Genomic DNA, 18595 nt, shown 5'->3' on the forward strand with positions numbered 1-18595 from the left:
GTCATTTTTTACCTCTGCCCTCAGTTTTACATTTCACATAAGCCCTTCTTTTAAGACCCCAAAAAGCATTATATCTTTAAAGAAAGTATTATCGATAGAGAGAACGAGCTAGTTAGTTATAAAGATACTGTAATATAACATATAATAAGCTCATGATAGCAATGTCAAGTAATTCTAATGGTGACTGAGCTATTAGTCCCATTTTTTTGTTAGGGCTAGCCTTAAATCTGCTCCTCAGTCCTTCCACTTAATGTCAAATTCTAAAAATTCTTCTGGGACTGAATTAACAACCTCCAAACCTACATCACCTTGGACCATTGCGCTATCCCACTGCAGGACTTGAACTAAGAACAGTTTGAATCTTCAGTGGTACAAAACTTACATTTTGAAGACAGATTGACAAAGATTGCAGAATGAGCATTTCATCATTTTTATGAGACGCCTCAAAAATTCTAAATTTGTCAGATTGTTTCAGTCGAGATGCAACGTTAAACTTTCAACCTTTCATTATATATTAAAAGCCAAAGACAAACAAAAAATCTAAAGTGTTGTGAGAAGCTCTGTAAAAACTTGGTCCAGTAAGTACTCCTTTTGTTTCTGCTCTTCTGAGCTTCAGTGTTCTCATTGGCATTAGGAAGTCAATTTATTATCAGTTTATTTTCCACAAATAAATAAGCAACAGAAATGAATGACATTTGTTCTGATCTTATTCAGCTTTACAGATGAAAACCACACAGTGACATTAAAAGTAATGTATTCATTAGAAATTATAACCACCTTGATAGTCCTTTTCATAATCAAAGTCTTCCTCTTCATGGAAACATATAATCCAACCTTGTCATTTGTGTTTCCACATCCATTGTTCATAATATCCAGTCATCACATTTCCAGTAAAGAGCAGACTCCTGATCGTTTGTATTGTTCTAAGTCTCTGAGTTCTTATTATCAGAACTTTCACTTCTTTAGGAGTTTTAGGAGTACCATTCAGTCTTATCATTACTTTGCAGTTCCTCAGTCATGGTGCTTGTATCTTGTTTTGTTTTCTCAGGCTGCGTGCCTGTCTTGCAATTTCAGCAGTTTTTTTCATTAAATGTTCGTTGGAAATACACACCAGTCCTATTTAGCTTCTTCAAAACGGGCTTTGTTTTACTATCTATGCGGAGCGTGTGACATGTTGTGATATGATGACTCTGAATACTCACATTCTTCATTTGGAGGAATTTATCACTTGCTGTTCAAGTGTTTGCAGCTCCTCTGCTGGGGCATCTTCACGTCTCTACCTCTGCCAGCTGTTGTTCTGGTGTAGGTTCAGTGTTACATCTCTAGTCCACTTATGATTAAATATTCATTCTTGTGTATTGTTCAAGGCCCTCGATTCGCTGTTCCAAGCCGTCTATTTTCTTGTCCTTCTCCTTTATCAGGTTTTTTTAGTTGTTTTATCTCATTTGTTAGGACATGCAGTATACCTTGTTGTTTAGCCACTTTGCTCAGTTCGTCCAAAATGAAATTTGGCGATTTCCTGATCTCCTCCAACTCCTCTTCAACTCATGAGTTTGCTTTTTTGGTGGCATTTTCAGATCAGTGAGATTGCTATTACCTTCATCAGCGCTGCAATAAAATATCAGTGCATGGGCTCAGGAACACTTCCAGAAACCAGCATCTGTGAGCAGCTCACTGTATTAGTTGTTTTAAGAAACAACTAAAAACTCATCATCTTAGACTTGCTTTTGTTAAGTCTTTTTTTTAGTGCTCCGTTTCTTTTATTTTATTGTGAAGCACTTCGTTATCCTTGTCTTGAAAGGTGCCATATGAATAAAATGTTGCTTACTCCTCAGCTACGACCGTCCCCCATGTGGAAGTAAGCTGGAGGCTACGCACCCAATCAGACATCAGGCTGAAGCCTGGCTGCTCACTAAACTTGTGAATGTCTGAGTATTTTCTAAATTCTTCTTCTGTGCGTCTCTAAGAGGGGAAGATTCTTATCAAACGCCACACAGACTCACAGAGGCCCCAAACAAGACTCTGAATCCAGGATAAAGAGGTTCAGTGAATGTTGTGCTGAAAGTGTGGAGGTGGATCAGAGTTTCAGAGGAGACTCTGTAGAAGGACAGAGTGCCAGAAGGACAGTCCACATACACTGCTACTCTGTTAGAGGCAGAGGAGGAGGAGGAGATGGATGTTTGTCTGTTGTTGTGTCTGACAGAATGAGGACCATCATCTGTACAATACAAACTCCAGGACTGATCATTCCATCCAAACAAACAATGTTTAGCATTTTCTTTCCTTCTGATTCTTCTGTAACTCACTGATATATAAACGTCTCCTCTCCACTCGACCTCCCAGTAACAGCGACCAGTCAGACCATTTATACACAATAGCTGAGGATGGAAGTCAAATCTGTCTGGATGATCAGGATATGACTGATCCTCCTCCACACGTGTCACCTTCCTGTTGTTGTCAGACAGTTTCAGTTTTGTGTTCACTGTGTTTGTGTCGAATGTGAGTTGACAGGAATCTGATGGAGAGAACAAACACAATCCAGCTGCAGTTATTGATCCATCATCTGTTCATTGATTGACACTTTGATGATGACTCCTGACATCAGAGATGTGAATGAGTGATGTGACTGTTTGAAGATGGTTGAATGTGTGCTGCTTTGTTTTCATGAATCACATTAAAAACACACTTACACTTCCTCAGACCTGGTCTCAACCATCGGACTCCAGCAGGCTCCACCCTGAAAGGAGGAGGGGGGTCAGACCAGCACAGTCTCTTTCAGCATGCACACATGGACATTACATCGCTCTCATACACATACTGTTAGACACTGATGAAGTCTGTATGACAGAAAGTGAAAGCTTACATTGAAAGCTCAGGACACTGGATGAGAGACCCTGAGTTAGATCAGTCTGGAAAGATAATTAAAGCCTCATTATACTGACTAATACCAAATTTAAAAAGTTCCTGATCAAAACCTCCAAAAGTTGATTTTGTTCATCTGGATGTAGCGTTTTCAGTGGGAGAAATGTTTCAACATTTTCAAACCCCAAAACACGATGCACCAAAAATATGCAAATTATATGTTGCATGGTTGGATCTTAAGAAGAAAAATTTTTTGATCATGCAATTTATTGAAAACAACAATTGCTGCATATTTCAGAGTGGCATTTTATTGTGGGCAGTCTAAGGCACACCTATGCAATATTCATGCTTTCTAATCAGCACCTTGACATGCCACACCTGTGAGGTGGGATGGATTATCTCGGCAAATGAGAAGTTCTCACTAACACAGATTTAGACAGATTTGTGAACAATATTTGATAATAACGGGTCCTTTGTGTATGTAGAAAATGTTTCAGATCTTTAAGTTCAGCTCATGAAAAATGGGAGCAAAAACAAAAGTGTTGCGTTTATATTTTTGTTTAGTGTATGTTGTGTAATAAGATTATCATTTGGTTGCCTTAAGTTTAGTTATGTTTCACGTAGGTTTTCTTTATTAGTCTGTCATGTTTCTTGTCCATGTTGTCATGTCTGCGTTCCATGCCGTTTCCTGTTTTATTGTGAAAGTCCCTGTCCTATGTGCAGTGTGTCTAGTTTTGCTTCCCCTTGTCTTGTTAGGTCTGATTTGTTCCAGCTGTGTTCCCACCTGTTCCCCATCCCCCCATTATCTGATTGTGTACTAGCCCTCTGTCCTCCTTTGTTCAATGTCAGGCCATCTTTTGTCTTTTGCGCCATGTTTCTGTGTTCCAGGTATCTTTGTATCCATGCCAAGTTTCATGTTTTTGTTTTTTATGTTTATCTTTAGTTTCCTCAGTTTAGGTTATTGTTTATTCTTGTCTTTGTTTGCCTTATATATTACTTTGTATTTCTTCATCAGCCACATTAAACGGCTCGCTTTTTGTTAATACTCAAGTTTTGGTTCCACATTCCTCTGTGTCTGGGTTTTGGGTCCACTCTTCACAAATTCAAACAGTCTGCTTCGGCTCACTGTGACAAATGAATTATAAATATTATATCGATATTGGTCTACTTAGTCATAAAGTAATAGAAAAATATATATTGCCAGTATAAAAAAAGCTACACAGAGAACTTTCAATCCTTGTTTGTGCAAAACAATCAAATAAAAATCCTAATGTGATATTAAATAAACCATTCTAGCCTCATGCACAGCAGTGTGTGGTACTAAAAGTAAAAAAAACAAAACAAACAAACAAACCAGTGTTCATTTATTTAACATTCACACTAATATAAGACTTGTTTTTCTTTTATGTGGCTTGGAGCAAAATTTAAAAAAAAAAAAAAAGCTCCTTGATGTGTGAAGAAATTTTTCCTATTTCCTCGAGTGTCTCTTTCTCCATTGCCAGAAACTTTCACTGCCAAAGGCCACTTCATACCTGAGTGTGTCCAGTTGGAGCAGCTTCAGCTGCTTCACCCCTGCCTCTCCTGGATCATTGTAGCTCAGGTCCAGCTCTCTCAGGGTGGAATGGTTGGAGTTCAGCGCTGAGATAAGAACAGTACAACCTTCTTCTGTGATCAAGCAGCCTGACAATCTGCAGACAGCACATGTGACAGATACTATAAGAGAACAGTGACGCAGTCAAATAGCGAGAAACAACACCTCCACAAAACAAATATGTGATCGACTGAAGCGCAGAGTTTGCTTTAACAGAGATATTTTGAGCTAAACGTTTATTTGTTCAATTAATGAAACTATTAAAGTAAGAATTAGGATAAGCCCTACACAAAGTAGAACTGATGCTCATATGAGTGTCATTAGTTTTGTAGGGATTTAAGCACTACTTAAAAAGTTGACCAGATAATTACTCTCATTAAAAAAGCCTGGTGTAAATTACTGTAGTTGATTCTGAGGAAAATGTGAACATCTGTAATAAGTTACATCAAATTAAAAACAACAACAAATCGAGGCTACACAGTCTGTGTGAAAAGAAATCCTCTTATTAGATAAAGTTTTAATAATATAGCATAATATAGCAGAATAAATCAACAATAGCCCTGGTTAGCCATGGTTAGCATTGAATATGATTTAAATGGAGTTTATATGCAAAGTTTGAAGAATCCTGACCTGAATATTTCCAGTTTACAGTATGGACTCTCTAGTCCACCACACAGTGTTTTCACTCCCGAGTCCTTCAGGTCATTATCATTCAGGTCCAGCTCTCTCAGACTAGAGGAGTGGGAGCTGAGAACTGAGGATAGAGTGTCACAGATTCTGTCCGAGAGGTTACAACCACTTAGTCTGTTGAGACAACAAGAGGTAAAAAAAACCCAAACAAACACACAAACCAAAATAAACAAACAAACAAAAAAACTTTAAAATGTGCAGTCTATACTGATTATTAACTGTGCACATGCTAAATCCTTGCTGGTCTATTCCAAATTCCAAATACCCTAACCCTAACCCTTATTTATACACTTTGTGCATTATTTGCACATAATAAAAATTATATTTTTTAACATCTGACTAAATCGCAGTGACGTATTTATGGTCATTTTGTACTTTATACTTCATTTTTATTACAATAATATTAGCCCTCTGGGGTCCAGGGTATAATTGGCCGTTGTTGACTACTTTTGATTTTACCTCTATATTTCACCTTTAAAAACTGTTTATCTTGCCTTGGTTGGTATCATTATTTTCAGCACAACCTCAAATATTTGAAATTTGAGTTATTTTTTACTATATTAGCACAATTGATCTAAATTCAGACAAAAAATTCAAAATCTGAGTAGAAAAAAGTTATATTTTTTACTGTAAAACCCACAAACATGTTTAACGAATCATTTTCATAACTTGAAATGCAAATAGAAATTGTACATTTCTAAAAATTATGCACAAGTTTTGCAAACAAAGTTATATGGTACTTTTTACCTAAAAATGCAGCCAAGGCCTCAGGCGTTTTTTATATAACCATTTAAATCTATTTACAAAACAATCATGTGTGCTGCATCAAATAAGAAGGCACACAAATTATTTGTGCCAGTCCAAAAAACTAGTTTGTGTTCAGTATAAGACAGAGGAGAATACCACAGGCCTAAACCCTGCAGGTCTGACAGCAGGAGGTGTATCAGCCCTGTTTTCCATGTGGGAACAGCGTTTACACTGGAATCTGCCTTTGATGGCTTTTTTGGAGCAAATGTGACATTCAGCAGTATAACTGACACAATACAAAACAATAACTACACAACACACTAACTACAGCCTCCAAACACGCTAAACGTCACTAATGTCTCACATATGAAAACTCGCTCTCTCTCTTTCTTTCGCTCGCCCGCTTTCCGTCGCGGGTGTCACTCCTAAAACTTCCCCTTCTCCCTAAACAACCAAGTGCCGCATGGTAAACTCTAACACCAATAGGGAAGGGGTGTTTTTTCCTTTTTTTTCACTCGCAAGTGGCGAGTGTTTGCTAGCGCTGTCTGTAGAAAACGCCGTTTTTACCGTTCTTCCTGCTGTAAACACCACTGTTTTGTTCAGAAAAAACAGCACGGTGGCACGGTGGTTAGCACTGTTGCCGCACAGCAAGAAGGTCCTGAGTTCAATTCCACCATCAGGCCGGGGTCTTTCTGTGTGGAGTTTGCATGTTCTCCCCGTGTTTGCGTGGGTTCCCTCCGGGTACTCCGGCTTCCTCCCACCGTCCAAAGACATGCAGCTTGTGGGGATAGGTTAATTGGATAATCCAAATTGTCACTAGGTGTGAATGTGAGTGTGAATGGTTGTCTGTCCTTGTGTGTTGGCCCTGCGACAGACTGCTGACCTGGCCTGGGTGTACCCTGCCTCTCGCCCTATGCCAGCTGGGATAGGCTCCAGCGCCCCCCGCGACCCTGAAAAGGATAAGCGGAAGCGAATGGATGGATGGATGGATTTATTTATTTATTTATTTACCCATGAATAAGTTTACTAATAATGTTGGCTGAAGCTAACAGAAGCAGTCAACAGAAACAAATAATAGCGCTGTTTTAACGTCACCCTCCTTCAGCTGTCAGCAAATGCACCCTCCTTAGTGTGCTGGAGCGGTTTACTCAAATAACAGAAAGAAAGAACGGCAGTAGCCTATGTTCAGAAAAAACAAAAGCATTTTATCAAATAAAAAACCCCACAATGGTGGGGAGGGAAACAAAGAGAAACTGGCTTATTTTTTCCACTATAACCATGTTTACAGGCAGTTCCAGTGTTTATCTGTCTTACACACTCGACCAAACAACTCCTCACTGAGGTAACAGTCTATTTCTATCTGTGCCTTCTCGTCCAGTGTGCAAATTTGGCAATTACTTTGTCCATATTTGGACTACTTCTGTGTTCTAAACGCGCAAATCAGTATGTGCATCATTACATTGCTCCGCCCATCAAAAAGTCTGCGCATACGTGAATATATCGCCTGCATCGGTTGGAAATTTTTTTACATATCACCCAACCTAAGCATGTTCTTTGGAAATAGTGGTTCAAAGTAATGCAGTCCACTTTCAATCCTCCTTGTCCATATCATTAAAAGCAGCCAAATATAGTAATAAAACATTGGCAGCTTAGTCATTTGTAAAGTAGTAAACCAGTAAAAAAAACAACAACAAAAAAACAAAACAAACCCCTTCCAAAACACTTGGCATGGCTTGTTATCTAGAGGTAGTGGGGAAAATATGAATCCTCAAAAACATACCCTCTGCTTATTCGGTTCACATTTATATTCATATTCATATGGACAAATGGGCTGCATGAGACTACGAAGCTACAGATTCACAAACCCTTCACTTATTTCTTGTTCACATTCAAGCAGAATTCCTATAACGAGCTAAATGAAAAAGGCTACTTTATGTGTGACTGTAAGAAAAACTTTCAAAAATCATCTTCCTCTATCAGACACTTTGGCTGCAAACAGCCTCTGCACACCTGAGAGTGTCCAGTCGGAGCTGCTTCAGCATCTTCACCCCTGCTTCTCCTGGATTATTGTAGCTCAGGTCGAGCTCTCTCAGGTGGTAATGCTTGGAGTTCAGTGCTGATGTCAGAGCAGTACAACCTTCTTCTGTGACTGAGCAACTTGACAATCTGCAGACATGACAGAAACTATTAAACTATTAGAAAAAAGTTGAACTGGTGCTCATGTGGTAAATGGTAAATGTACTGGTTCTTAGATAGCGCTTGTCTACTCTACCTGAGCACTCAAAGTGCTTCATGAGTGTCATTTCTTTAATTAAAGAGAAAAAAAGATCCTAAACAGACCACATGAAAAGAAAGTAGTGAGAAAGTCCTGATAATTTAATATGTAATATCTAGGATCTCAACTAGAACAATTTTACACTTGTCATGAAAAATTTGAAGAATTGTAACCTAAGTTTTTCCAGTTTAGAGTGTGGACTCTCAAGTCCCCCAGACAGTACTTTCACTCCAGAGTCTTTCAGGTTGTTGTTACTCAGGTCCAGCTCTCTCAGACAAGAGGAACGGGAGCTGAGTAGTGAGGATAGAGTTTCACAGATTCTGTCTGAGAGGTTACATCCACCAAGTCTGAGGAGACAACAATGGACAAGAAAATAATAATATGTGAACTGTACAGCATGAACTTTTGATTATACATGGACTATATAAATCATCAACTTAGCACATGCTAAATCGTTGCCAGTTTACCCTAAGAAACCCGATGACATAATGAGCTTATACATTAAGTGCAGCTTCTAATTGGCACATAAATCTTACATCAAACTAGACAGCACAGAACTGTGCTAAACAGAAAAACAAAAACAGTGTGTTTAAATCATGAAAACTTTATGACTTACAGTGCTATGCTGGAGCATTTAATCACTGGCAGGAGCCTTAGGAAAGCCTTCTCTGAAGCAGAGTATTTCTTCAGGTCAAACACATCCAGATCTTTTTCTGCTGATAATAAGATAAAGACCAGAGCTGACCACTGAGCAGGAGACAGTTTATCAGCAGCAAGACTTCCTGATCTCAGGGACTGTTGGATCTCCTCCAATATAGAATGTTCATTTAGTTCATTAAGACAGTGAAACAGGTTGATGCTTTTCTCTGCAGATAGATTTCCACTGAGCCTCTCCTTTATGTGTTGAACTGTTTCCAGATTGGTCTGTGAGCTACATCCTGTCTGTGCCAGCAGCCCGTGTAAAAGACTTTGATTGGTCTGAAGTGAAAGACCCAGGAGGAAGCGGAGTAACAAGTCCAGGTGTCCATTTGAACTCTGTAAAGCCTTATTCACAGCACTTTTGTACAAGCAAGTCTCTGCAGATTCTTCTTCTTGCAAATTCTGGGTGGTTTCCTGTTGCTTTTCCAGTAAATTCACTCCAGAGTTGATGAAAGTCAGATGAACATGAAGAGCAGCCAGAAACTCCTGAACACTCAGATGGATAAAGCAGAACACCTTGTCCTGGTACAGTCCTCTCTCCTCTTTAAAGATCTGTGTGAACACTCCTGAGTACACTGAGGCGGCGCTGATATCGATGCCACACTCTGTCAGGTCTGATTCATAGAAGATCAGGTTGTCTCCCTGCAGCTGCTCAAAAGCCAGTTTTCCCAGAGACCCAACCATCTGTTTGCTCTCTGGACTCCAGGGTGGATCTGTCTCCATTCCTCCATCATACTTGACCTTCTTCACTTTTGCCTGAACCACCAAGAAGTGGATGTACATCTCAGTTAGGGTTGTAGGTAGTGCTGTCCTTGTTTCCTCTCTTCTCTTTTTCCCCACATCCTCCAGAACTGTAGCAGTGATCCAGCAGAAGACTGGGATGTGACACATGATGTGGAGGCTTTGTGATGTCTTGATGTGGGAGATGATCCTGCTGGCTTGCTCCTCATCTCTGAATCTCTTCCTGAAGTACTCCTCCTTCTGTTGGTCAGTGAACCCCCTCACCTCTGTTACCATGTCAACATACCCAGGTGGGATTTGATTGGCTGCTGCAGGTCGTGTGGTTATCCAGAGGTGAGCAGAGGGAAGCAGGTTCCCTCTGATGAGGTTAGTTAGCAGCACATCTACTGAGGTGGACTTAGTGGGGTCTGTCAGGATTTTAGTTTTGTGGAAGTCCAGAGGAAGTCGACACTCATCGAGGCCATCAAAAATAAAGACAACCTGGAAGTCTTCAAAGCTGCAGATTCCTACTTCTTTAGTTTTGGTAAAGAAGTGATGAACAAGTTCCACCAGGCTAAAGTTTTTCTCTTTCAGCACATTCAGCTCTCTGAAAGTGAATGGAAATATGAACTTGATGTCCTGGTTAGTTTTGCTTTCAGCCCAATCCAGAGTGAACTTCTGTGTTAGGACTGTTTTCCCAATGCCAGCCACTCCCTTTGTCAACACTGTTCTGATTGGTTCATCTCTTCCAGGTGAGGCTTTAAAGATGTCTTCTTGTCTGATTGTTGTTTCTGGTCCATCTGGTTTTCGTCTCCTGGATGTTGTTTCAATCTGTCTGACCTCATGCTCATCATTGACTTCTGCAGTCCCTTCTGTGATGTAGAGCTCTGTGTAGATCTGATTCAGAATGGTTGGATTTCCTGCTTTAGCGATCCCCTCAAACAGACACTGGAACTTCTTCTTCAGTTGAGATTTAAGATTATGTTGACAAACTGGAGCAAATCTGCCTGAAAACAGACAATTTGTTACCTGATTAAGTTATATATTAAATATCCCACCATTTAATTCTTCTAAAGAATGAGTGTTTACACATGTGCTGGTGTAATCCTTCAGACATTAGTAAATGTCTTAGTATAACCAGCAGCTTATATGTTTAGAAAAATCCTCTTACTGCTCAGCAGACGGTCAGCCAGCTCATACTGCTTCATTCCTCTCAGAAACTGCAGTGTGATCTTTATAAATGCCTCTCTGTTGCTACTCCTTTGCTCTTCATCCTCACACTCCAAAATCTCCTCATCCTCCGTCTGGCAGTTTAAGCATTCTACATAATCTGGATACAGAACCGTCTGGATCTTCTTTAACTCATTCTTCACAAAAGTGATTATTTTCTCCTCCAGGAGCTGGAACAGAAATTTATATGAATGACTCAATAAATCTGAAATCATAGATACAAACATCAGAACCATGTTGAAAACAATTACAATCCAGCTGGAATTAAAATCTGTTTTATTTATACATCATTCTAGGGCTTCATGTGGTGTCAGTTTGCTGTTTTTAGATCCCGCTTAAAAGCTGAATAAATTAACTTTAGACCTTGGTGATGGAGGAAAATGTCTCAGGGAATGTTAAGATTCCTGCTGAGCACTGCAGGTCTGCATACACCATTTCTTTTGTTTTGCACTCAATGCTGCATTCATGTGGGCATTCACACCCATCAATCTGGGAAGAGTTTTAAAGCAAGTTAAAAACAATTTGAAGGCCATCATCCTAAAGATTATTCACAAGTGGAAAATAATCAAGTCGGCTGCTAATCTTCCAAGGTGTGGATGTCACGGCAAACCTGGTTAGACTGTACAATTCTCAAAGAAACAGCAAAAAACCACAAGAGCTAAAGAGTTGAAGTTTATGACAGTACATTTACAAGAAGGAGAAACAAATATGGCTAGTTTAGAAGGATTGTCAGGAGAAAGCTCTTCTTTCTGAGAAGAAAACAGAACATCTTAGGTTTGTAAAGCTGCATCCAAACAAACCACAAGACTCTGAATGGATGACACCAAAGTGGAGACCTTTGGTCATACCACACAATTTTGTGAAAACCAAGCACAGGATCAGCACTAAGGAGCCGAACCCCAACCCTGAAAAACAACCAACTCCCATAATCCAACCTCCACTAAACTTTACACTTGGCACAGTGCAGTCAGACTTTCATTCCCAGTTGCTTCCACTTTATTATAATACAACTTTCTGTAACGATTTAAAAGTATTTTTTAAATAAAACTAACAAGTGGTTTAGAAATATTAGAGCTTGAAATACAATTTTAAATAAAAACAATGTAAATACCATACAGTTATATTTTTGCTGCTGCACCATCTGAATTTTGAAGCCATTTTCAAAAATAGTCACGCTTTTTACTTCGGTGTTTGGTTGTAAGAACATGCATAAAATTTTTAAGAAATGACCGTGAACAGATGTAAAGTACTGTTTGTATATTTACAGACCATAAATATGGAGTCCAGGTGTGTTTGATGCTGCTGGGGAGGCTGATCACTGGGAACCTCTGAGGTCTTCTGGTTCTCTCTGTAGAAAAATCATGAAGATGAATAAATAAGAGAGAAAAAAAGACTTCTCAGAAAAACTATTTTACAATCCCACCTTCCTAATTAAGAGGAAAGGAAAACCATGTAATCATGCTTTACCAGTGTTAGAAATTTTTACAGTGATGATTTGAATTTGTTTTAGCTTGATTACCAGCAGCTAAGACAGATGTTCATATGAGACAGAATCACGGCACTGATGGACTTCTTTGAGACATTAATAATTGATTTGTGGCTACTAGGTGCAAAATACACCAAACTGACTGTAACTTTCCCCAAAATCTCTAAAATAACCTGTGGGATGCACCAGGGACCAATTTTAAACACTGCATCTTCTTGGATCTACCTCTTACCTCTTGGAGACATCATGAGGAGATGTGTCTATAGTTATGGCACATCTTTCTGTGGCTGTCTCTCCTGATGACACACAATCAACCTATTCCTTTTTAACTGTAGTTTAGTATCAATGCTTGGACGTCACAAAACTTTTTATTACTCATCTGAGATTACATTCGAATCATAGGTTTGGACGTTTAGAGAAAGAAAATTAAAGCAAGTCTCTTGGACTTTACCTAAGCCATCAAGAAAGAAACCTATAAGTGATTTGTGGCTTAGATTTTAACTTCAAAGGCTGCCAGTAAAATGGCAAAAGCCCCATAGCCCTTTGTTCTGTGCCTAAATGGTGGGGCAATTAGGAGCAGCTGGTTAAAAAAAAGGAGTCTCCATTGACATCCAATTCTTAATAGCAGTAAGGGCTGCCTCCACTTAGCAAGACCTGATGCCACTTGAGTGGTTGCTACCAACATCGTTTCTGAGCCAAAGTACAAAGTTTACACCTGCTGGACCAGCTTTCTGACAGAAAAGCCTCTTACATCAGTGGTTAGGTTTTTGAAAGTTTACTGAAAAAATAAACATATATACAGATATAGATTACCTTTCCACAGCAGAGTATTGTCCTTTAAAATTAGCACCAATACTCTTTGACCAGTCACTCTTTAAGGACACACAGCTGGGTTCAGGTCCAGGTTGGTTCCTGTGAATAATGATGGAGCAGCGATGTGAGTGCTGAGCTGTGTGAGAACAGATTATCGTATTATCGCAGTAGTAGGGATTTAGTTGTTGAACCATGGTAAAGCATTATATTCATTATTCATTTAAGTAGGTCATAGGTCAAGTTACTAAACATTCACACAAAGAGCACACACATAGAATTGGAAGAATAGGTCAGAGATGTATGTGAGAAGCAGGAGCGACAGAAAGCTGCCTTTAGTGGGATAAGGAGTTGGTAAGCCAAACCCAGGAGAATATAGTGTGCGAAGAAGTGGGCAGCAAGGACACAAGATAGGGAGGCAGGAGATAGAGAGGGATCACAAGGTTGTTGATGTCTGTGTATAAATGTGTGCTGCTGGGACGGCCCCAGCGGATTTTGATGTTGGATGCTGAGCTGTGAAAATCCCCATGTACATGTAATAAAATTAATTGATTGTTTATCTTGAGAAAAGACAGGAATGGAATATTACACTGTTTCATGATACCTTATATTGCTGATTTATAAAGAAAAACTGTTTGCATAGAATCATGGCCCACTTTGTCTGATTAGGGAGAACAAAACATGCTGTACAGAAAGCCAAGGTCAGAACTGAAGCTCACTGAGGCTACGTCCACACTAGCCCGGAGATATTCGAAAACGCTCCCCGTCCACACTAGTGTTTTCAGTCGTTTTCACAAAGTTGCGCGTCCATATTGAAATGGCCGAAAACGCTTATGTTCCAGTACTGCGCATGTGTGAAACGCAAGAAGATTTGACCTGCCTCATTTCTGTCTGCCGCTTATTTACTTCCCGACTCATAGAAACGCCGCGGCAAAATGTTGAGGAAAAGCACCAAGTTTTTTAAATGGACTAACAATGAGGTGGAGTTGTTGCTGTGAATAACACAAAAGTACAAAGTTGCAAAAACGAGTTAGAATTAAAGAATTTGAAGAAAAGCTATCTGGAGAATGTACAAACTGATATTAATCTTTAATAGGACTGTCAAAATTCAGCGCAAACAAAACAACTGCTGTATAATGCCGTCCACTATCTGATCTTAATTGGTCACATGACTAACATGCGTCATCGTTTTAGAAAGTCTGCGTTTTCGAGTGTCCACACTGTGACGCGAAAGCATCATTTTGAAATGTATGCGTTTCTGAGAGCGTTTTGAAAACGCTGCACTTTCCATCAGCGAAAACGCCGTCTCAGTGTGGACGGGAGGCCAAAACGGAGAGAAAACGATGGACATAGCCTGAGAGGGAAAGAAAGAATGTGAATGTTTAGGTTTTATGACTCAGGTGGGGGTTGAGGCTATAAGAGTGTGTGTAACTGTCAGATACTTCAAGATCTGCAGGACCCCCTCCTCTGCACATCTCCCGTCCGGCGATTGTATTGCTCAAAGAGTTTGTACGGAATAAAGAGAATTGTATTGATTAAAGAGATTGTTGAGTGAGCAGTAAAACACAGAGTGTTGTTCTTCCTTCAGCCCAAAGATCAAAGAAATGTTTTTTTAACAGTGTTTGAAAGTTTACTGAAAAAATAAAAATAAATACAGATATAGATTACCTTTCCACAGCAGAGTATTGTCCTTTAAAATTAGCACCAATACTCTTTGACCAGTCACTCTTTAAGGACACACAGCTGGGTTCAGCTCCAGGTTGGTTCCTGTGAATAATGATGGAGCAGCGATGTGAGTGCTGAGCTGTGACATGGAGAAGAGTCATGGAGAGTTACAGATGGTCATCTCACCTCTGAGCTTTGGTCTGGCTCTCATGTTCTCATAGCAAAGTGTGAAATGGACACAGTGCACACACAGCGCATCTATTACACGCTTTGTCGTGATATTGGGTTGTATCATAAGTGAAGAAAAGCAATGCGAGGCCTCACTTATAAAGTGCTTTACAAACCTGAACATCACAGCTAACAGCTGGATTTTCCTGTATGTGTGCATCTAGCCAAACAACAAAGAACCACTTACTGCCAAACAGACAGACATTAAAGTGGATAGTATATCCTTGATTTCTAAACATAAAACTGTTGTTGCAGCCAGGGGCAACTGATAATTTCTGATAGGTTTCTATTTGGCAGTATAAAAGGGATTTGTTTTAAAGCACTCATTAGATTCAATAATACTTTGCACAATAGGAAAGTTCAAAGAACTCAGTGAAGATCTAAGGAGAACTACAGATTTACACAGATAAATCCCAACAGTCATATGACCCCGTATAGGGAGGCACTTTGGCGACAATGAAACACCATCAAGTAGTTCATTTAAATCAGACACCAAATTGTTTGCTATCAGAGTTCATGTTACTATCAGCTTACCTCTCTGCAGCAAAGGGTTGTTCTTTAAAATTAGCACCAATACTCTTTGACCAGTCGCTCTTTAAGGACACACAGCTGGGTTCAGCTCCAGGTTGGTTCCTGTGAATAATGATGGAGCAGCGATGTGAGTGCTGAGCTGTGACATGGAGAAGAGTCATGGACAGTTAGAGATGGTCATCTCACCTCTGAGCTTTGGTCTGGCTCTCATGGTCCCCACACAGAGTGGTTTTAGAGGGAGGGACTCCCTCCTCTCTGTCCTCACACTGATCCATGCTGCTGAATTCACATCCACATCAGCTCACACACACTTTCTACCTTCACCTGCAGAGGAAACACAAATCATTCATGTGCACATCAACTTAAATCCTCCTGTCATGAAGCACAGCACACATGATACATTCACTTTAACTGGAAGCTCCAGTCCATTTTCAAACACTTGATAACTGTTTCAGTTGATAACTGAAAGTATGTATTGCTCTTTTTTTTTTTTGAAGGACATGCTGCAAACCATGCTGAGTTTTCTGGTAAAAGCTCGGAATTACATTGTTGGTGTGAAAACCTTGTATTATGTCATTTTATTTAATAGACTCAATTACAGAAATGAGAACAAATTGTCTCTTTATCTTAATAAAATGCCCCAAAATACAATTTAAAACTGGTTCTTTTCCAAGTTGATCTGTAGACACAACAGTGGTTCATCCCTTGGGTTAGATGCCTTTTTATGCTTGAATGATTCGTACGTCAGTCTTCAGTGGCTTAGCAAACAAATGATAAAAAGATATTCTTCTGAAGGCTCAGGTACAAGAACTGGACTGAAAATGAGTAAAAAGTAGCTAACGTGTAAAGAAGAGCTTTCAAAAGCCTGGAGAGCCATTGCTCAAGAACACTTTAAAAAAGTTGATTCTGTTCATCTGGACGTGGCGTTTTCAGTGGGAGAAACATTTCGTCACTCATCCAAGTGACTTCTTCAGTCTCAGCTGACTGCAGGTTTCCCCAACCTTATAAACAGTACATTTGCATAAGGACTGAAACTAGCCCACTGAATGAACAATCGGCTGTGAGGTCAGCTCCTTAACCATTAATATGTAATGCATATTATGCAAATTGTCATGACCATTGATCAAAGACCACTGATCAATGGCCATGAGTACCATTCACAGAGAGTTCGAGAATGTCTGCAATCACAGCATTGTAAGATGGTGAAAGATGTACCCTTAGGCCCCCTCCTCGATTTAGGGCGGCCTAAGGGTAGTGACAGATGTTCCATGTCAGCTGGTTTCACATACTTATCTCCTGACATCCACCAACTCAAATTCATCCGATTAAACTACCAGGAAGAGAAGCACATAACCGTATTGGACAGTAATGGCTGTCACATTTAAATCCTTAACGTGATCCAAACTGCTTCTGACAGTTAAACAGCCACCTACCACATTTATCAGTGACTGCAGGGAGGAGGGACTTGCCACTCTTCAGTTTCTACAGGACTTGAACGCATGATAAGGCAGGCTGGGACTTGCTGGGAGTCCCCTCCCTCCTTTTCAGATCAACTTCACTGAGACCCACAAAATGCGAAACATGCCCCATACAGATGAAAAACTACAGACACAGCACAGACATTTCTCCTGTTTGCTCACAGACAGTCGCGGATACGTCGTTATGTTACGGAGCAGCTGCAGGGATTTATTAATCAAATCTGTCTGCGTCAGCCTCGGCTTGTCCCTGTACTTCCTGTTCAGATCATTAGGATAAAATAAATAAAGAGACATTAAGTCTTGTAAATCGTTATCGTAACTACTGCGAGTTACAAACGCAGAAAAGGTTTTAAGCTTCCTTAGTTTTAATAAAAGCAGTCCGAGGTTCTCCAGCGGCCAGCCAGCTTCTTCCCGTCTTCCCAGATGCAGCTCTGAGTCCGTTAACGCCAACTGCGCACAACTGACGTGAGCTATCGAGGAAAACACGACAGACTGATCCCTTACCTCCTACAGGAGACACATTTCTGTTCAATGAGCTCCAGCGAAATGAAAAGAACCAATCAAAGAGGCGTTTGGGGGCAAACCCCGAACCATTCACTTGTATGGCAAGCCATTAGTGCATACACTCGAGCAGAGCTGCGCCCAGTCCGGTAGCGCGCACGTTGTCCGATGCAACCAACCGAGTGGGTGTGCTATGACGTCTCCCTTAGATTTCACAATTAATTTTACAGACTGTAGCCTTTAAACTTTCACCTGAAGCATATACATTTTTTTTTAAATCATCCAAACGTTTAAAGAAATACAGAGAAGATTGATATGTGTGCAATAGCTAGATAAAAATATATATTAACAAGATAATATGTAATGTAGAATTTGTTTTCTTCCAATCGGTACCCCAAAAAGAAAAAAAACACAGTACAGAATATGTTTATTTTTATATTTAACAGCATTCACAATACCATTAATCATAAACAGAGTTCTTATCACTTTTCATTAAATGGGATTTACAATGAGCTGCCATTGTATAATGAATTAATAATGTTAATAACCAACCATAAACAGCTGGTATAACAGAGCTCACGTCCACAGTTTAGCTAACAGGTTTTGTAGAATTCTTATTGTATTAGCTTGTTATTTTGAACTTAGAATACCTGCTTTCATTTAAAGTAACCCAGCATTACAGATATATTAGGGCATTTTTTAACCACTAAATGAAAGCAGAGACTTTAGTAGGTCGTTTAATCCTAAAAAAACAACACTACACCTGTTTTAACATAACAGTCAAGTCAGTCATTGCTTCTCAAGCTATGTGAGGTGCACACATCATGCACACATTCATATCAGGTGGATCTGACTCACTTTGACAACAGAAGCTTCACATTAGATTAAACCTATATAGATTTCTTCTTACAGAGGTGGATGGTGGCTATTGACAGACAATAGTGACATAATTAAGTGCAATCTGATTTCTTTTGCTTGTAAACAATTTTATACTATTTTCACAGTGTTAGTAAAATATCAGACAACTTTTTACACAAGCGACTGCAATAAATTCACACCTTGCAAATAAATGGAAGATTGTC

At 39.6% G+C, this 18595-nt stretch overlaps 1 protein-coding gene across 1 annotated transcript; it reads right to left on the minus strand.

The window, feature by feature from the left end:
• Positions 1-589: 589 nt before the first annotated feature.
• Positions 590-15779, minus strand: LOC116320529 (NACHT, LRR and PYD domains-containing protein 3-like; the record flags this gene model as incomplete). The annotated part of the gene is made up of 13 exons (XM_039606489.1): positions 590-2515; positions 2691-2737; positions 4395-4550; positions 5084-5257; positions 7901-8056; positions 8339-8512; positions 8782-10591; positions 10756-10984; positions 12084-12162; positions 13114-13212; positions 14779-14877; positions 15538-15636; positions 15721-15779. Coding segments are annotated over 13 exons (3714 nt in total), but the record flags the coding sequence as incomplete, so codon positions are not given.
• Positions 15780-18595: the final 2816 nt, after the last annotated feature.

The sequence above is a fragment of the Oreochromis aureus genome, linkage group 23 (assembly GCF_013358895.1).
Source record: "Oreochromis aureus strain Israel breed Guangdong linkage group 23, ZZ_aureus, whole genome shotgun sequence".
Lineage (NCBI taxonomy): Eukaryota > Metazoa > Chordata > Actinopteri > Cichliformes > Cichlidae > Oreochromis > Oreochromis aureus.